Genomic DNA, 15188 nt, shown 5'->3' with positions numbered 1-15188 from the left:
GATATCAGTGTATATGATATGTGATTGGTGAAGGATTTCCCAGAGCCCAGGAAATCAGTTCTCCTCACCCAGAAGTGTGACAACTTGTTCTGTATTTGTGTGTGTGTGTGTCTCTCTCTCTCTCTCTCTCTCTCTTCCCCCCACCCACGTGGCCCTTACACCACCCACCACACCACTACCTCATGCTCCCCCAGGGTAACCCAGCCAGGTGGAGAGACTTCCATTCAGCCACAGTGCTGGGCAGTCGGATGTATGTGTTTGGGGGCAGAGCTGATCGATTTGGACCCTTCCACTCCAACAATGAGATCTATTGCAACCGCATCAAAGTGTTCGACACGGAGACCAACCACTGGCTCGACTCTCCTACCACCCAGCTGTTGCCCGAGGGAAGGCGCAGCCACTCTGCATGTAAGTCTGTGTTGAGATGCTGCTGAGGGAGGGACAACGCTGTGGGAGCATTGCTTCATTCACTTTCAGGACATCCCAGTTTTCATGAGGGCTGGGTGTCCTGCATTTCTCATCACCTTTTTCCATATTTTCCTCTATCCTCATTAATATTCTGGGAGCTCTATGCCACTAGCAAGACCAGCATTCACTCCCACTCCCAACTCAATAGACGGTGTCCTTGAACCACTGCATCCTTCTGGTGAAAGTGTTTCCCACGGTGCTGGTGGGGAGGGAGTTACTTTCTCAGTGCCAGGGAGACTAGTGCCCCTGATGGAGCTGGCTGAGTTTAACAACTTTCTGAAGCTTTTTCTGATCCTCTGCAGTGGCTCCTTCATACCAGACAGTGATGCGATAAGTTAAAATGCTCTCATAGTACGTCTGTAGAAATTTGCAAGAGCCTTTGGTATCATACCAAGTCTCCTCAAACTTGTAATGAAATATAGCCGTTGTTGTGCCTTTATTTTTAATTGCATCAATACATTAGTCCCAGGATAGATCTTCAGAGATGTTTACACCCAGAAACTTGAAACTGTTCACCTTCTCTGCTGCTGATCCCTCAATGAGGACTGGTGTGTGTCCCCTCGACTTCCCCTTCCTGAAATCCACAGTCAATTCCTTGGTCTTAGTGACACTGAGCGCAAGGTAGTTGTTGTGATACCACTCAATCAGCTGATCTATCTCACTCCTGTACACCTCATCACCACTGAAATTCTCCCAACAATAGTTGTGTCATCAGCAAATTAATAGATGGCATTTGAGTTATGCCTAGCCACGCAGTTGTGGGTGTAGAGAGAGTAGAGCAGTGGGCTAAGCACACATCCTTGAGGTGCACCAGTGATGACTGTCAGCGAGGAGGAGATGTTATTTGAAATCCTCACTGACTGTGGCCTCCCAGTGAGGAAGTCAAGGATCCAATTGCAGAGAGAGATACAGAGGAACACACGCAAAATGCTGGAGGAACTCAGCAGGCCAGGCAGCATCTGTGGAAAAAAGTGCAGTTGACGTTTCGAGCTGAGACTCTTCTGAGTTCCTCCAGTGTTTTCAACGTGTTGCTTGGATTTCCCGTATCTGCAGATTCTCTCTTGTTTGTGAGAGATACAGAGGCCCAGGTTTTGGAGCTTGATTATTAGAACTGAGGGTGTGATTGTGTTGAATGCTGAGCTGTAATCGAGAAACAGCAGCCTGACATCAGTATTGCAGTTGTCTAGGTGATCCAGGGCCTAGTGGAGAGCCAGTGAGATTGTATCTGCTGTAGACATATTGTGCTGATAGACAAATTGCAGTGGTCCTTGCTTAGGCAAGAGTTGATTCTGGTCATGACCAACCTCTCAAAGCAATTCATCATAGTAGATGTGAGAGAAGCTCAACACCATACAAGACATGGATAGGCACTCTGACTACAACCATCCTCTCCGCTACCAATGTTCTGTAGCTGCAGTTTGTACCATCTACAGGAAGCAACACACCAAGTCTCCTGAGACAGCACTTTTCAAGCCCATGACCCCTGCCAGTTAGGAGGACAAGGAAAGCAGAAGGTGCCCTCGAAGCCACACACCATCCTGATCTGGAAATATTTCACTGTTGCTGGATTAAAGTCCCTATTGTGAGTAGCCCCATACATCAAGGCCTGCAGTGGTTCAAGGCAGCTTCTCAGGAACCGCTGGGGATGGGCAGTTAATACCGATTCAGTCTGCAAAGCTCACGTACCTTGAATAAAAGAAAAACATGGATAGTGGCAGTTCATGGACATACTTCACATCACCTGGAGGGGATTGGGAAGGTCGGTACCTCATGAGCTGCCTCAGAGCCAGTCACCTCCTCAGGGCTGGCCAGACACTGGGTGCTTGGACTGGTCCCCTGCACTGCACTCCCTCCAGCTGGGAGCAAGGAGGTGTTTGTAGGTGCTGGGACCCTTTGCTTCTGCCGTTGTCTGACCTCCCTTCTGGTCTCTGCCTTCTTCCAGTCGCATACAACAGTGAACTTTACATATTCGGTGGGTACAACGCACGGCTCGACAGACACTTCAATGACCTGTGGAAGTACAATCCAGGTGAGGGCGAGGTTTTCTGGCATTGTGCCAGTATGTGGGCTGGGGGGAGGGTGTTAGTGGTTTCCCAGTGCTCCAAGCACCCTGTCAGGGTGGAGGGCCTCACTGTACCACACCTCGGACACGGCAGCACTGGGCAGGCACTAAGGTGGGAGAATCCAGCTGGCTGTGGGAACAGCAGATGGGGAATCCCAGTCGGGATAATTTCCAAAATGTATTCTCTATTGGGGAATTGCTCATCAGAAAGGGTATTTGCCCTCATCCCTGTGACCCGTCCTGATGAAGGGTCTCGGCCCGAAACGTCGACTGTATCTCTTCCTATAGATGCTGTCTGGCCTGCTGCGTTCCATCAGCCTTAGACCTTTCTGTGCATGGGCCAGGGTAGAATTGGACTGTCCTGAAGCATTGCCCAGGTCTCCTGTACACTTTCGGGATCATGCTGTGCATGTGGGGAGAACCTCCCCAACCACCCCCCCACCCCCACCACCACCAGCTGGTTTTAAGCTAAATTCCCTGATGCTGCAAAGACATTCAAATAAAGCTGAGTTCACTGACACGTGCACAGTTATTCTGAAGTACAGAGGCAATGGCAAACATGCAGCAGCATCACAGGCATGTAGCTTCAGAAAACAAGCCCTACAAATCAGAGAAGGGAAAAGTGTGCAGAACAAGACATTGGTGCAAAAACACCCTGTAACTCCAAGGTAGTACGAGAGGGGTTCACCGTGATCCCGTTGCTGAGGTGGGTTTAGATTGTTTCAAGAACCTGATGGTTTAGTAAAGTAGATGTTGCTGAACCTAGTGGTTCCTCATTCATAGAGCTGTGCAGCAAGGAATCAGGCCCTTCAGCCCTATTAGTCCATACGGACCAAAATATCCCATCTGTCAGTCCCATTTATTAGGGTTCAGCGCAGAACCACTTAAAGTTTTCCAATCCTTTTTACCTGCCTCAGCCACTTCCTCTGGCAGCTTATTCCATTTACCCTGATTTCTATATCTTTCCCCTCTCCTTAAACCTATGCCCTCTAGTTCATGATTTCCTGACCCTGGGGGGAGGGGGAGTGGAGTTAGAGCAGTCATCCTATCTGTTGCCTCACTTCAATAAGATCACCTCTCAGTCTCCTGTGCTCCAGGAAATAAAACCCTAGCTTGTTTACTATCTTCCTGTAGCTCAGACCCTCAAGTCTAGCAACATGCTTGTAAATCTTTTCTGTGCTCTTTCCAGTTTAACCACACCTTTCCACAACAGAGTAAGCAAAACTGATCACATTTAAAATAGTTGTACACTACAGTGTTGTGTACAGTTGCACAAGTTTAATACTCAATGCGCTGACTGAGAAAAGCCAGACGACTAAAAGCTACCTTCAGCACCTCGTCTACCTGTGACTCCACTTTAGGGAATCACGTACTCTGTTATGCAACACTCCCGAGTGTCCTGCCATTCACTGTGAAAGTCCTACTTGGATTCGACTATCCAAAATGTGACCTTTCACATTTATCCAAATTAAACTCAATTTGCCATTTCTCAGCTCACTTTCAGCTGAACAAGGTTTCCCTGTAATTTCTGATAACGTCTTCACTGCCTACTATACCACCTATTTAAGTGTCTGAAAGATTCAGAATCCTCTGGAAGGAATTGCTGCAGCTTCAGAGAACACGCAGCACAGAAAAGCTTAGGGAAGACTATTGTAGGATGGCTGCAGTGTGAAGAGAGCATGACCCAGATGGTTAGGTGATAGATGCTGCCTAGACACTGTCAGTGGTGGAGAGGGATGTCCCTGTGATGAACCTGGCTGTGTCCACTACACTCTGCTGCCTCTTGGCTTCCTTTCAATTACAATTGCTGTACTAGGCCATGATGTAACTAGTCAGGTGTCTGTGTCTGCGACCAAAGAATATGTGACAGGAGTTTGTAGAGGGAGCTTCACTCTGTGTCCAACCAGTGCCCTGGGAGTGTAGAGGGGCTCTATTCCTGAGATTCCTCTGGCAGTTCATTCCACTTACCCACCACATTCAGTATGAATAAACTTGCCTCAGAGTTCATTGTCTAAAATTAAGGCACTGTCCATTAAAAACAGAAACTTTTCCTGAGGGTTGTGAATCTTTGGAACTCCCTTCAGCAAATGGTGTTAAAGAACTGTTTATCTGGGTAGTTTTAAGGCTGAGAAAAATTGTTGATAAGGGGTGAAAGGTTTCTGGGGGTAGATAGCAAAATGGAACTGAGGTTAATGTGAGGAGAGTAGTGTGTTTATGTGAGAGAGACAGCAAGGCAGTGCCCAGGGCCGCCAGTGACAGAGCTGACGAGCGGCCTCCTTTTCAGAGACGGCGACATGGAGGAAGGTTGAACCGAAGGGTAAAGGGCCCTGTCCACGACGGAGACAGTGTTGCTGCATGGTGGGAGACAAAATTATCCTCTTCGGAGGCACCAGGTGAGTGTGGGACGGCACACCCCTCTTCTTCTACAAAGGGAGAGGAGGGTCTGTCCAACAGATGTCTCTCTGTGTCTCTCTCTCTCTTCCCACTTTCTCATCCCCCTCCTCACCACCACCCGCTCACCCCCAACCCTACCCCCCTCAACCCAACCTCTCACCCCAACGCTACCCCCCTCACTCCCAACCCTACCCCCCTCAACCCAACCCCTCACCCCAACGCTACCCCCCTCACCCCCAACACTACTCCCCTCAACCCCACCACTCTCCCTCTCCCTCTGCTACCCCCACTTCTGCCCACTGCCCAGTCCCCTTCATCCTCCATCCCCTCCCCCGCTGCCCCCCTCGTCTTCCCCCTCTCCCTCTCACCCACACCCTCCACCCCTCTCCCTCTCCCTCTCACCCACACCCTCCACCCCTCTCCCTCACCCACCCTCCACCCCTCTCCCTCTCACCCACACCCTCCACCCCTCTCCCTCTCACCCACACCCTCCACCCCTCTCCCTCTCTCACCCACACCCTCCACCCCTCTCCCTCACCCACACCCTCCACCCCTCTCCCTCTCACCCACACCCTCCACCCCTCTCCCTCTCACCCACACCCTCCACCCCTCTCCCTCTCACCCACACCCTCCACCCCTCTCCCTCTCACCCACACCCTCCACCCCTCTCCCTCTCACCCACACCCTCCACCCCTCTCCCTCTCCACCCACACCCTCCACCCCTCTCCCTCTCACCCACACCCTCCACCCCTCTCCCTCTCACCCACCCACCCTCCACCCCTCTCCCTCTCACCCACACCCTCCACCCCTCTCCCTCTCACCCACACCCTCCACCCCTCTCCCTCACCCACACCCTCCACCCCTCTCCCTCTCACCCACACCCTCCACCCCTCTCCCTCCCCACCCTCCACCCTCACCCACACCCTCCACCCCTCTCCCTCACCCACACCCTCCACCCCTCTCCCTCTCACCCACACCCTCCACCCCTCTCCCTCTCTCACCCACCCTCCACCCCTCTCCCTCTCCCCCACCCTCCACCCCTCTCCCTCTCTCACCCTCCACCCCTCTCCCTCTCACCCACACCCTCCACCCCTCTCCCTCTCACCCACACCCTCCACCCCTCTCCCTCTCACCCACACCCTCCACCCCTCTCCCTCTCCCACCCCTCCACCCCTCTCCCTCTCACCCACACCCTCCACCCCTCTCCCTCTCACCCACACCCTCCACCCCTCTCCCTCTCACCCACACCCTCCACCCCTCTCCCTCTCACCCACACCCTCCACCCCTCTCCCTCTCTCACCCACACCCTCCACCCCTCTCCCTCTCACCCACACCCTCCACCCCTCTCCCTCTCACCCACACCCTCCACCCCTCTCCCTCTCACCCACACCCTCCACCCCTCTCCCTCTCACCCACACCCTCCACCCCTCTCCCTCTCACCCACACCCTCCACCCCTCTCCCTCTCACCCACACCCTCCACCCCTCTCCCTCTCACCCACACCCTCCACCCCTCTCCCTCTCACCCACACCCTCCACCCCTCTCCCTCTCACCCACACCCTCCACCCCTCTCCCTCTCACCCACACCCTCCACCCCTCTCCCTCTCACCCACACCCTCCACCCCTCTCCCTCTCACCCACACCCTCCACCCCTCTCCCTCTCACCCACACCCTCCACCCCTCTCCCTCTCACCCACACCCTCCACCCCTCTCCCTCTCACCCACACCCTCCACCCCTCTCCCTCTCACCCACACCCTCCACCCCTCTCCCTCACCCACACCCTCCACCCCTCTCCCTCTCACCCACACCCTCCACCCCTCTCCCTCTCACCCACCCCTCCACCCCTCTCCCTCACACCCCTCCACCCCTCTCCCTCTCACCCACACCCTCCACCCCTCTCCCTCTCACCCCTCCACCCCTCTCCTCTCACCCACACCCTCCACCCCTCTCCACCCCTCTCCCTCTCACACCCTCCACCCCTCTCCCTCCCTCTCCCCCACCCACCCTCCACCCCTCTCCCTCTCACCCACACCCTCCACCCCTCTCCCTCTCACCCACACCCTCCACCCCTCTCCCTCTCACCCACACCCTCCACCCCTCTCCCTCTCACCCACACCCTCCACCCCTCTCCCTCTCACCCACACCCTCCACCCCTCTCCCTCTCTCACCCACCCTCCACCCCTCTCCCTCTCTCACCCACACCCTCCACCCCTCTCCCTCACCCACACCCTCCACCCCTCTCCCTCTCACCCACACCCTCCACCCCTCTCCCTCTCACCCACACCCTCCACCCCTCTCCCTCTCACCCACACCCTCCACCCCTCTCCCTCTCACCCACCCTCCACCCCTCTCCCTCTCACCCCACCCTCCACCCCTCTCCCTCTCACCCACACCCTCTCCCCTCTCACCCACACCCTCCACCCCTCTCCCTCTCACCCACACCCTCCACCCCTCTCCCTCTCACCCACCCACCCTCCACCCTCTCCCTCCACCCCACCCTCCACCACCTCTCCCTCTCCTCCACCCACACCCTCCACCCCTCTCCCTCTCACCCACACCCTCCACCCCTCTCCCTCTCACCCACACCCTCCACCCCTCTCCCTCTCACCCACACCCCTCCACCCCTCTCCCTCTCCCTCACCCACACCCTCCACCCCTCTCCCTCTCACCCACACCCTCCACCCCTCTCCCTCTCACCCACACCCTCCACCCCTCTCCCTCACCCACACCCTCCACCCCTCTCCCTCTCACCCACACCCTCCACCCCTCTCCCTCTCACCCACACCCTCCACCCCTCTCCCTCTCACCCACCCTCCACCCCTCTCCCTCTCACCCACACCCTCCACCCCTCTCCCTCTCACCCACACCCTCCACCCCTCTCCCTCTCACCCACACCCTCCACCCCTCTCCCTCTCACCCACACCCTCCACCCCTCTCCCTCTCACCCACACCCTCCACCCCTCTCCCTCTCACCCACACCCTCCACCCCTCTCCCTCTCACCCACCCCTCCACCCCTCTCCCTCTCACCCACACCCTCCACCCCTCTCCCTCTCACCCACACCCTCCACCCCTCTCCCTCTCACCCCACACCCTCCACCCCTCTCCCTCACCCACCCCTCCACCCCTCTCCCTCACCCACACCCTCCACCCCTCTCCCTCACCCACACCCTCCACCCCTCTCCCCTCCCCTCACCCACACCCTCCACCCCTCTCCCTCCACCCACACCCTCCACCCCTCTCCCTCTCCCCACCCTCCACCCCTCTCCCTCTCACCCACACCCTCCACCCCTCTCCCTCTCCACCCCTCTCCCTCCCCCACCCTCCACCCCTCTCACCCCTCTCTCCCTCACCCACACCCTCCACCCCTCTCCCTCTCACCCACACCCTCCACCCCTCTCCCTCTCACCCACCCTCCACCCCTCTCCCTCACCCACACCCTCCACCCCTCTCCCTCACCCTCCACCCCTCTCCCTCTCACCCACACCCTCCACCCCTCTCCCTCTCACCCACACCCTCCACCCCTCTCCCTCTCACCCACACCCTCCACCCCTCTCCCTCACCCACACCCTCCACCCCTCTCCCTCTCACCCCTCTCCACCCCTCTCCCTCTCACCCACACCCTCCACCCCTCTCCCTCTCACCCACACCCTCCACCCCTCTCCCTCTCACCCACACCCTCCACCCCTCTCCCTCTCACCCACACCCTCCACCCCTCTCCCTCTCACCCACACCCTCCACCCCTCTCCCTCTCCTCACCCACACCCTCCACCCCTCTCCCTCTCACCCACCCCTCCCCCCTCTCCCTCTCCACCCACACCCTCCACCCCTCTCCCTCTCACCCACACCCTCCACCCCTCTCCCTCTCACCCACACCCTCCACCCCTCTCCCTCTCCACCCACACCCTCCACCCCTCTCCCTCTCACCCACACCCTCCACCCCTCTCCCTCACCCACACCCTCCACCCCTCTCCCCTCCACCCCTCTCCCTCTCCCCACACCCTCCACCCCTCTCCCTCACCCACCCTCCACCCCTCTCCCTCACCCACACCTCCACCCCTCTCCCTCTCACCCACACCCTCCACCCCTCTCCCTCTCACCCACACCCTCCACCCCTCTCCCTCTCACACCTCCACACCCTCCACCCCTCTCCCTCTCACCCACACCCTCCACCCCTCTCCCTCTCCCACCCTCCACCCCTCTCCCTCTCCCCTCCACCCCTCTCCCTCTCCACCCCTCTCCCTCACACCCTCCACCCCTCTCCCTCTCACCCACACCCTCCACCCCTCTCCCTCTCACCCCCCTCTCCCTCTCACCCACCCTCCCCCCCTCCCTCACCCACCCCTCCACCCCTCTCCCTCTCACCCACACCCTCCACCCCTCTCCCTCTCACCCACCCTCCACCCCTCTCCCTCCCCTCCACCCCTCTCCCTCTCACCCACACCCTCCACCCCTCTCCCTCTCACCCACACCCTCCACCCCTCTCCCTCACCCACCCCTCCACCCCTCTCCCTCTCACCCACACCCTCCACCCCTCTCCCTCTCACCCACACCCTCCACCCCTCTCCCTCTCACCCACACCCTCCACCCCTCTCCCTCTCACCCACCCTCCACCCCTCTCCCTCTCCCACACCCTCCACCCCTCTCCCTCACCCACACCCTCCACCCCTCTCCCTCTCACCCACACCCTCCACCCCTCTCCCTCTCACCCACACCCTCCACCCCTCTCCCTCTCCACCCACCCCTCTCCCTCACCCACCTCCACCCCTCTCCCTCTCACCCACACCCTCCACCCCTCTCCCTCTCACCCACACCCTCCACCCCTCTCCCTCTCACCCACACCCTCCACCCCTCTCCCTCTCACCCACACCCTCCACCCCTCTCCCTCTCACCCACACCCTCACCCTCCACCCCTCTCCCTCTCACCCACACCCTCCACCCCTCTCCCTCTCACCCACACCCTCCACCCCTCTCCCTCTCTCACCCACACCCTCCACCCCTCTCCCTCTCACCCACACCCTCCACCCCTCTCACTCTCACCCACACCCTCCACCCCTCTCCCTCTCACCCACACCCTCCACCCCTCTCCCTCTCACCCACACCCTCCACCCCTCTCCCTCACCCACACCCTCCACCCCTCTCCCTCTCACCCACACCCTCCACCCCTCTCCCTCTCACCCACACCCTCCACCCCTCTCCCTCACCCACACCCTCCACCCCTCTCCCTCTCACCCACACCCTCCACCCCTCTCCCTCTCTCACCCACACCCTCCACCCCTCTCCCCCTCTCTCACCCACACCCTCCACCCCTCTCCCTCTCACCCACACCCTCCACCCCTCTCCCTCTCTCACCCACACCCTCCACCCCTCTCCCTCTCTCACCCTCCACCCCTCTCCCTCTCTCACCCTCCACCCCTCTCCCTCACCCACACCCTCCACCCCTCTCCCTCTCACCCACACCCTCCACCCCTCTCCCTCTCCCACACCCTCCACCCCTCTCCCTCTCACCCACACCCTCCACCCCTCTCCCTCTCACCCACACCCTCCACCCCTCTCCCTCTCTCACCCACACCCTCCACCCCTCTCCCTCTCTCACCCACACCCTCCACCCCTCTCCCTCTCACCCACACCCTCCACCCCTCTCCCTCTCACCCACACCCTCCACCCCTCTCCCTCTCACCCACACCCTCCACCCCTCTCCCTCTCACCCACACCCTCCACCCCTCTCCCTCTCACCCACACCCTCCACCCCTCTCCCTCTCACCCACACCCTCCACCCCTCTCCCTCTCACCCACACCCTCCACCCCTCTCCCTCTCACCCACACCCTCCACCCCTCTCCCTCTCACCCACCCCTCCACCCCTCTCCCTCTCACCCTCTCCCTCACCCACACCCTCCACCCCTCTCTCTCTCACCCACACCCTCCACCCCTCTCCCTCACCCACACCCTCCACCCCTCTCCCTCTCACCCACACCCTCCACCCCTCTCCCTCTCACCCACACCCTCCACCCCTCTCCCTCACCCACACCCTCCACCCCTCTCCCTCTCACCCACACCCTCCACCCCTCTCCCTCTCACCCACACCCTCCACCCCTCTCCCTCTCACCCACACACTCCACCCCTCTCCCTCACCCACACCCTCCACCCCTCTCCCTCTCACCCACACCCTCCACCCCTCTCCCTCTCACCCACCCTCCACCCCTCTCCCTCTCACCCACACCCTCCACCCCTCTCCCTCTCACCCACACCCTCCACCCCTCTCCCTCTCACCCACACCCTCCACCCCTCTCCCTCTCACCCACACCCTCCACCCCTCTCCCTCACCCACACCCTCCACCCCTCTCCCTCACCCACCCTCCACCCCTCTCCCTCTCCACCCACACCCTCCACCCCTCTCCCCTCTCACCCACCCTCCACCCCTCTCCCTCACCCACCCTCCACCCCTCTCCCTCTCACCCACACCCTCCACCCCTCTCCCTCTCTCACCCACCCTCCATCTGCTCACCTCCCCTCTCTCCTGCTGTTACGCAGGCCATCTGCTTGGCATCAGATAACTTTTCCATTTCCTGTCATGCTTCCTGCTCAGCTCGGCCTGATGTTTCCATGTACGTAATGGTGATTACTGTTGTTATCAGGTGTCTCCCTTCCTCCCCTCGACACTTCTGATGTTGATAGGCAGCAGTGACAGCCAGCTCCTTTTGGCCTGCTTTCAGCAGGAAAGGGGGAGGGAATGATTGACCCTGGGGACTCACCGTAAACTTCAGAACTGGATGATAAGAGTCTGCCGCTACACAGCTTCTGTGGGATGGAGTGATGCCCTCCGTAGACTTACCCTGCAGGCCTTCACCATTTCAAAGTGATCCCGCTCCCTGTTGCTGCAGAAATGTCTCTGTCGGGCAGGACTGACAAGCTGGGTGGACTCACCGGCTGCAACCACTGAGACCAGCACTATTGTTTGTTTGGTGGTTCCAGCAGATCAGTCCACCCAGGAATGGGCCTGTCACTCACAGTCGATCATGAACAGAATGCCAAATTAAACTAATTTCTTTTGCTTATATAAGATCCATTCTGTATATTTTCATGTGCCTATCTAATAGCCTCTTACTTGCCCCTTCCACCCCTCCCAGCAACCATTTCCAGACACCCACGATTCTCTGTATTAAAATTACTTACCTCATACATATCCTTCAGAGCTTCTTCCCCACCCCGCACATACATTTTAAATGCCTGTCCTCCGGTATTCAGCATGACACCCTGGGATCAAGTAATAGTCTTAACTATTTACTTTGTCTTTGCCTCTCATACTTCCTCAACTACTGCTATTCAGAGAAAGGCGGGTTGTCCAACTCACACCTTCCAATGCAGGCAGCTTTCTGGTGAACCTCTTCTGCACCTCTCCAAGGTCTCTACATCCTTCCTGGAATGAGGCAAACAGAGCTGCACGCAGATGCAGCTAACCGGAGCTTTGTAAAGCTGTAACATAATTTCAGACTCGTGATCTCGGTAACTTGACCAGTAAAAGCATGTGTGCCATGCGCCGCTGTTATCAGCCTATCCGTCTTGTGTGGTCATTTGCAGGAAGCTGTGGACTTGGAACGCAAGATCCCTCTGTACGTTAGCGCTGTTAAGGATCCTGCCATTAACTTTATGCTGTCCCTTGACGTTTGATCTCCCAAAGTTCAATACCTCACACTTGGCCAGATTAAATACTTCTTGCCGGGGTGGTGATTTAACAGAGGCATCAAACTTATGAAGGGTATTGTGGTAGATCAGGACAAAAGGTTTAATCATCAGCCTCTGCTTCCCACCCTGGTTCACCAAAGTTGCGTGCAGGCGAGAGAGAGAGAGATGCGCACAGGGAGATAACTCTGTCAGGGCATTTCCCCACAGTTGTCAGCCCCTCTAGCTGTTGCATGGCTTTTCTGGTGCTGGACAAGCTAGCAAGGGTTAATACTACAGGGGTCACAGCCAGGGCAGCAGAGAGTGGAAAAGAAAACAAACGAGGCTCCTGTCTCCACTTACCCAAACTCTGCCTGTGGCAGGACACGGCTCACTTTCCCTGCGACCTATCCATGCTTGAGTTTCAGCACAGCCCGAAACCACCAATCAATATTCCCATCTGATATAGACCCATTTGACCATGTTTGACCCATATCCTTAAATCTTTCCTATCCTACATGTCCAAGTGTTTTTTAACCATTGTACTTATACTCAACTTTATCACTTCCAAGTACTGACCATCTGTGTGTGTGGGGGGGGGGGAATTGTCCCTCAGGTCCCCTTTAAATCTTTCCCCTTCATCTTAAACATGTGCCCTCTGGCTTAGACTTCCTACCCTGCGAAAAAGACTGTGACTATTCCTGTGCTCCTTATGGTTTTGTGGATCTTCTCTCAGCCTCCTTCACTACAGCTGAAACATGACATTGCAACTCTTGTACATTGTACATCACGATCACTGCCTCCAACCTCTTGGTCACTCCCAGGTCCAAATACAGTGACACCGACAGCAGTGCAGGACCCCAAGTTCTGAGTTCCTATCCAGTTTCCTCTCCCCCTCTCCTCAGAGCCAACCTCCTTGTTTTCCTCATGAGATACCAAGGACGTCTCTACGTTGAGGCCATCCTCTAGGTTACTAAACATTTCAATGTTAGGTTGTGGCAGGGAACCAGCGTGAGTCAGTGGAGAGGCTGGGGGGATGTACACAGGACAAAGCCATGGTGTGAGAGGTGCAAGGGATGGTGCTGAGAGAGCTGTGTACTGTTACAAGCAGACTGAGGAAGCGTGGGAGGTGGTTCTGCACAGTCGAAACCATTCTGTGGAACAGAGGTTAGAGGGTACACTAAGCTGGCCCCTGGCACCACCCCTCCAGTAGTGCAGTGCTCCGTCAGGAACTGAGCAGTGTTGTACTATCCAATGTTGCGTCTCGGGAGGGAACCTGGTAAGAACATAAAGAGAATCAGAAGGTGGCCATTTGGCCTGGTGGCAGAAGGCATTCATACTGTCCCTTTCCCCGGACATGATAGACTGTTTTCATTGGGCTGAAAGTAACTGGGTGCTACAGAGAAGTTGTTGAGGGAGAAGTTCAAAGTAAATTTATTATCAAAGTACATATGTCACCATATACAACCCCGAGATTCATTTCGTGCGTGCATTCACAGTAAAATACAAGAAACACAATAGAATCAGTGAAAGACCAAACCAACAACCAGTGTGCAAAAGAAAAACTGCAGATATGAAAAAGAGATAATAACAATAAAAATAAATGAGCAATAAATGTCAAAAATGTGAGATGAAGAGTCCTTGAAGGCAAGTCCACAGGTTGTGGAGTTCAGGAGCCTGATAGTTGAGGGGTAATAATTGTTCCCGAACCTGGTGATGTGGCTCATCCACCATCCTGATGGCAGCAGTGAGAAGAGAGCATGGCCTGGATGTCCATCCACCTCTGGCATCTTTCCTGACCCCACACTCCTCTCTGTCTTGCAGTCCATGCCCGGAGCAAGGAATGGGTGATGAATTTAACCTAATGGATCACTCTGACCTCTACATCCTGGATTTCAGTGAGTATGGCTGTGCCCACTCTGCTCTGTGGCAGTAACTCTTGTGTGCACCATTCCGAGTGATGGTCTGTCAGCTGCTCACTACAGGGGAAGGAAAATCTACACCACCACCCCCCCCCCACCCCCGTACTGCCCTTGCTGTGGGACTGGGCAGATCCACAGTGAATGCAATGCTGATCCAGATGTTGGTACAAGGCAGCCAGACTCTGGTACTGTTCCCAGTACCTCTACATAGTGGACTGAGGAGACTATAGTCTCAAACGTGAGCCCTTGTGCAGCTTCTCTCCCAGTGAGGCAGTTGCATCAACAGTCAATTAACTTCTGTCCTTCAGGATCTGGGTCTGACTGGCCACGATAGAATTAATCATCTAGCTCGGTGGTCCTGGTGAAGGTGCTCCTGGAGTGCTTGCTGAGAGGGAGTTCCAGCATTCAAGCAGTGGTGTGAGATATTTGGGGGTGGGTTGGTGGGACTAGGAGGGGAACTAGCAGGCATTGGTGTTCGCCTGCACCCACTTCCCTTGTCTGAGTTTGAGAGATTCTGTTGGAATAGCCCAGGTTAGTAACTACAAACTGTTTTGTAGATGGTGCACACTGCAGTTACTGTGTTTTGGTGGTAGAGGGGAATGAAAGGTGAGAGAACGTACACGGACTGGGTCAGTTTCAGTTTCTGTGTGGTTGCTGTAGGTTGGGGTCAGTGTGCAGTCATAA

At 56.8% G+C, this 15188-nt stretch overlaps 1 protein-coding gene across 3 annotated transcripts in view; it reads left to right on the top strand.

Annotated features, from left to right (window-relative positions):
* Positions 1 to 15188, top strand: part of klhdc3 (kelch domain containing 3) — a 69190-nt gene that overhangs the window by 52060 nt on the left and 1942 nt on the right. For all 3 annotated transcript variants that reach the window (XM_063040479.1, XM_063040477.1, XM_063040478.1), the window contains exons 6-9: positions 195 to 408; positions 2411 to 2497; positions 4815 to 4923; positions 14407 to 14480. In XM_063040479.1, coding sequence (XP_062896549.1) covers positions 195 to 408; positions 2411 to 2497; positions 4815 to 4923; positions 14407 to 14480 — 484 coding nt within the window. The remainder of the gene's footprint in view (positions 1 to 194; positions 409 to 2410; positions 2498 to 4814; positions 4924 to 14406; positions 14481 to 15188) is intronic.

The sequence above is a fragment of the Mobula hypostoma genome, chromosome 2 (genome assembly GCF_963921235.1).
Source record: "Mobula hypostoma chromosome 2, sMobHyp1.1, whole genome shotgun sequence".
In the NCBI taxonomy this organism is placed as follows: domain Eukaryota; kingdom Metazoa; phylum Chordata; class Chondrichthyes; order Myliobatiformes; family Myliobatidae; genus Mobula; species Mobula hypostoma.
This window is presented reverse-complemented; position numbering and strand designations above follow the sequence as displayed.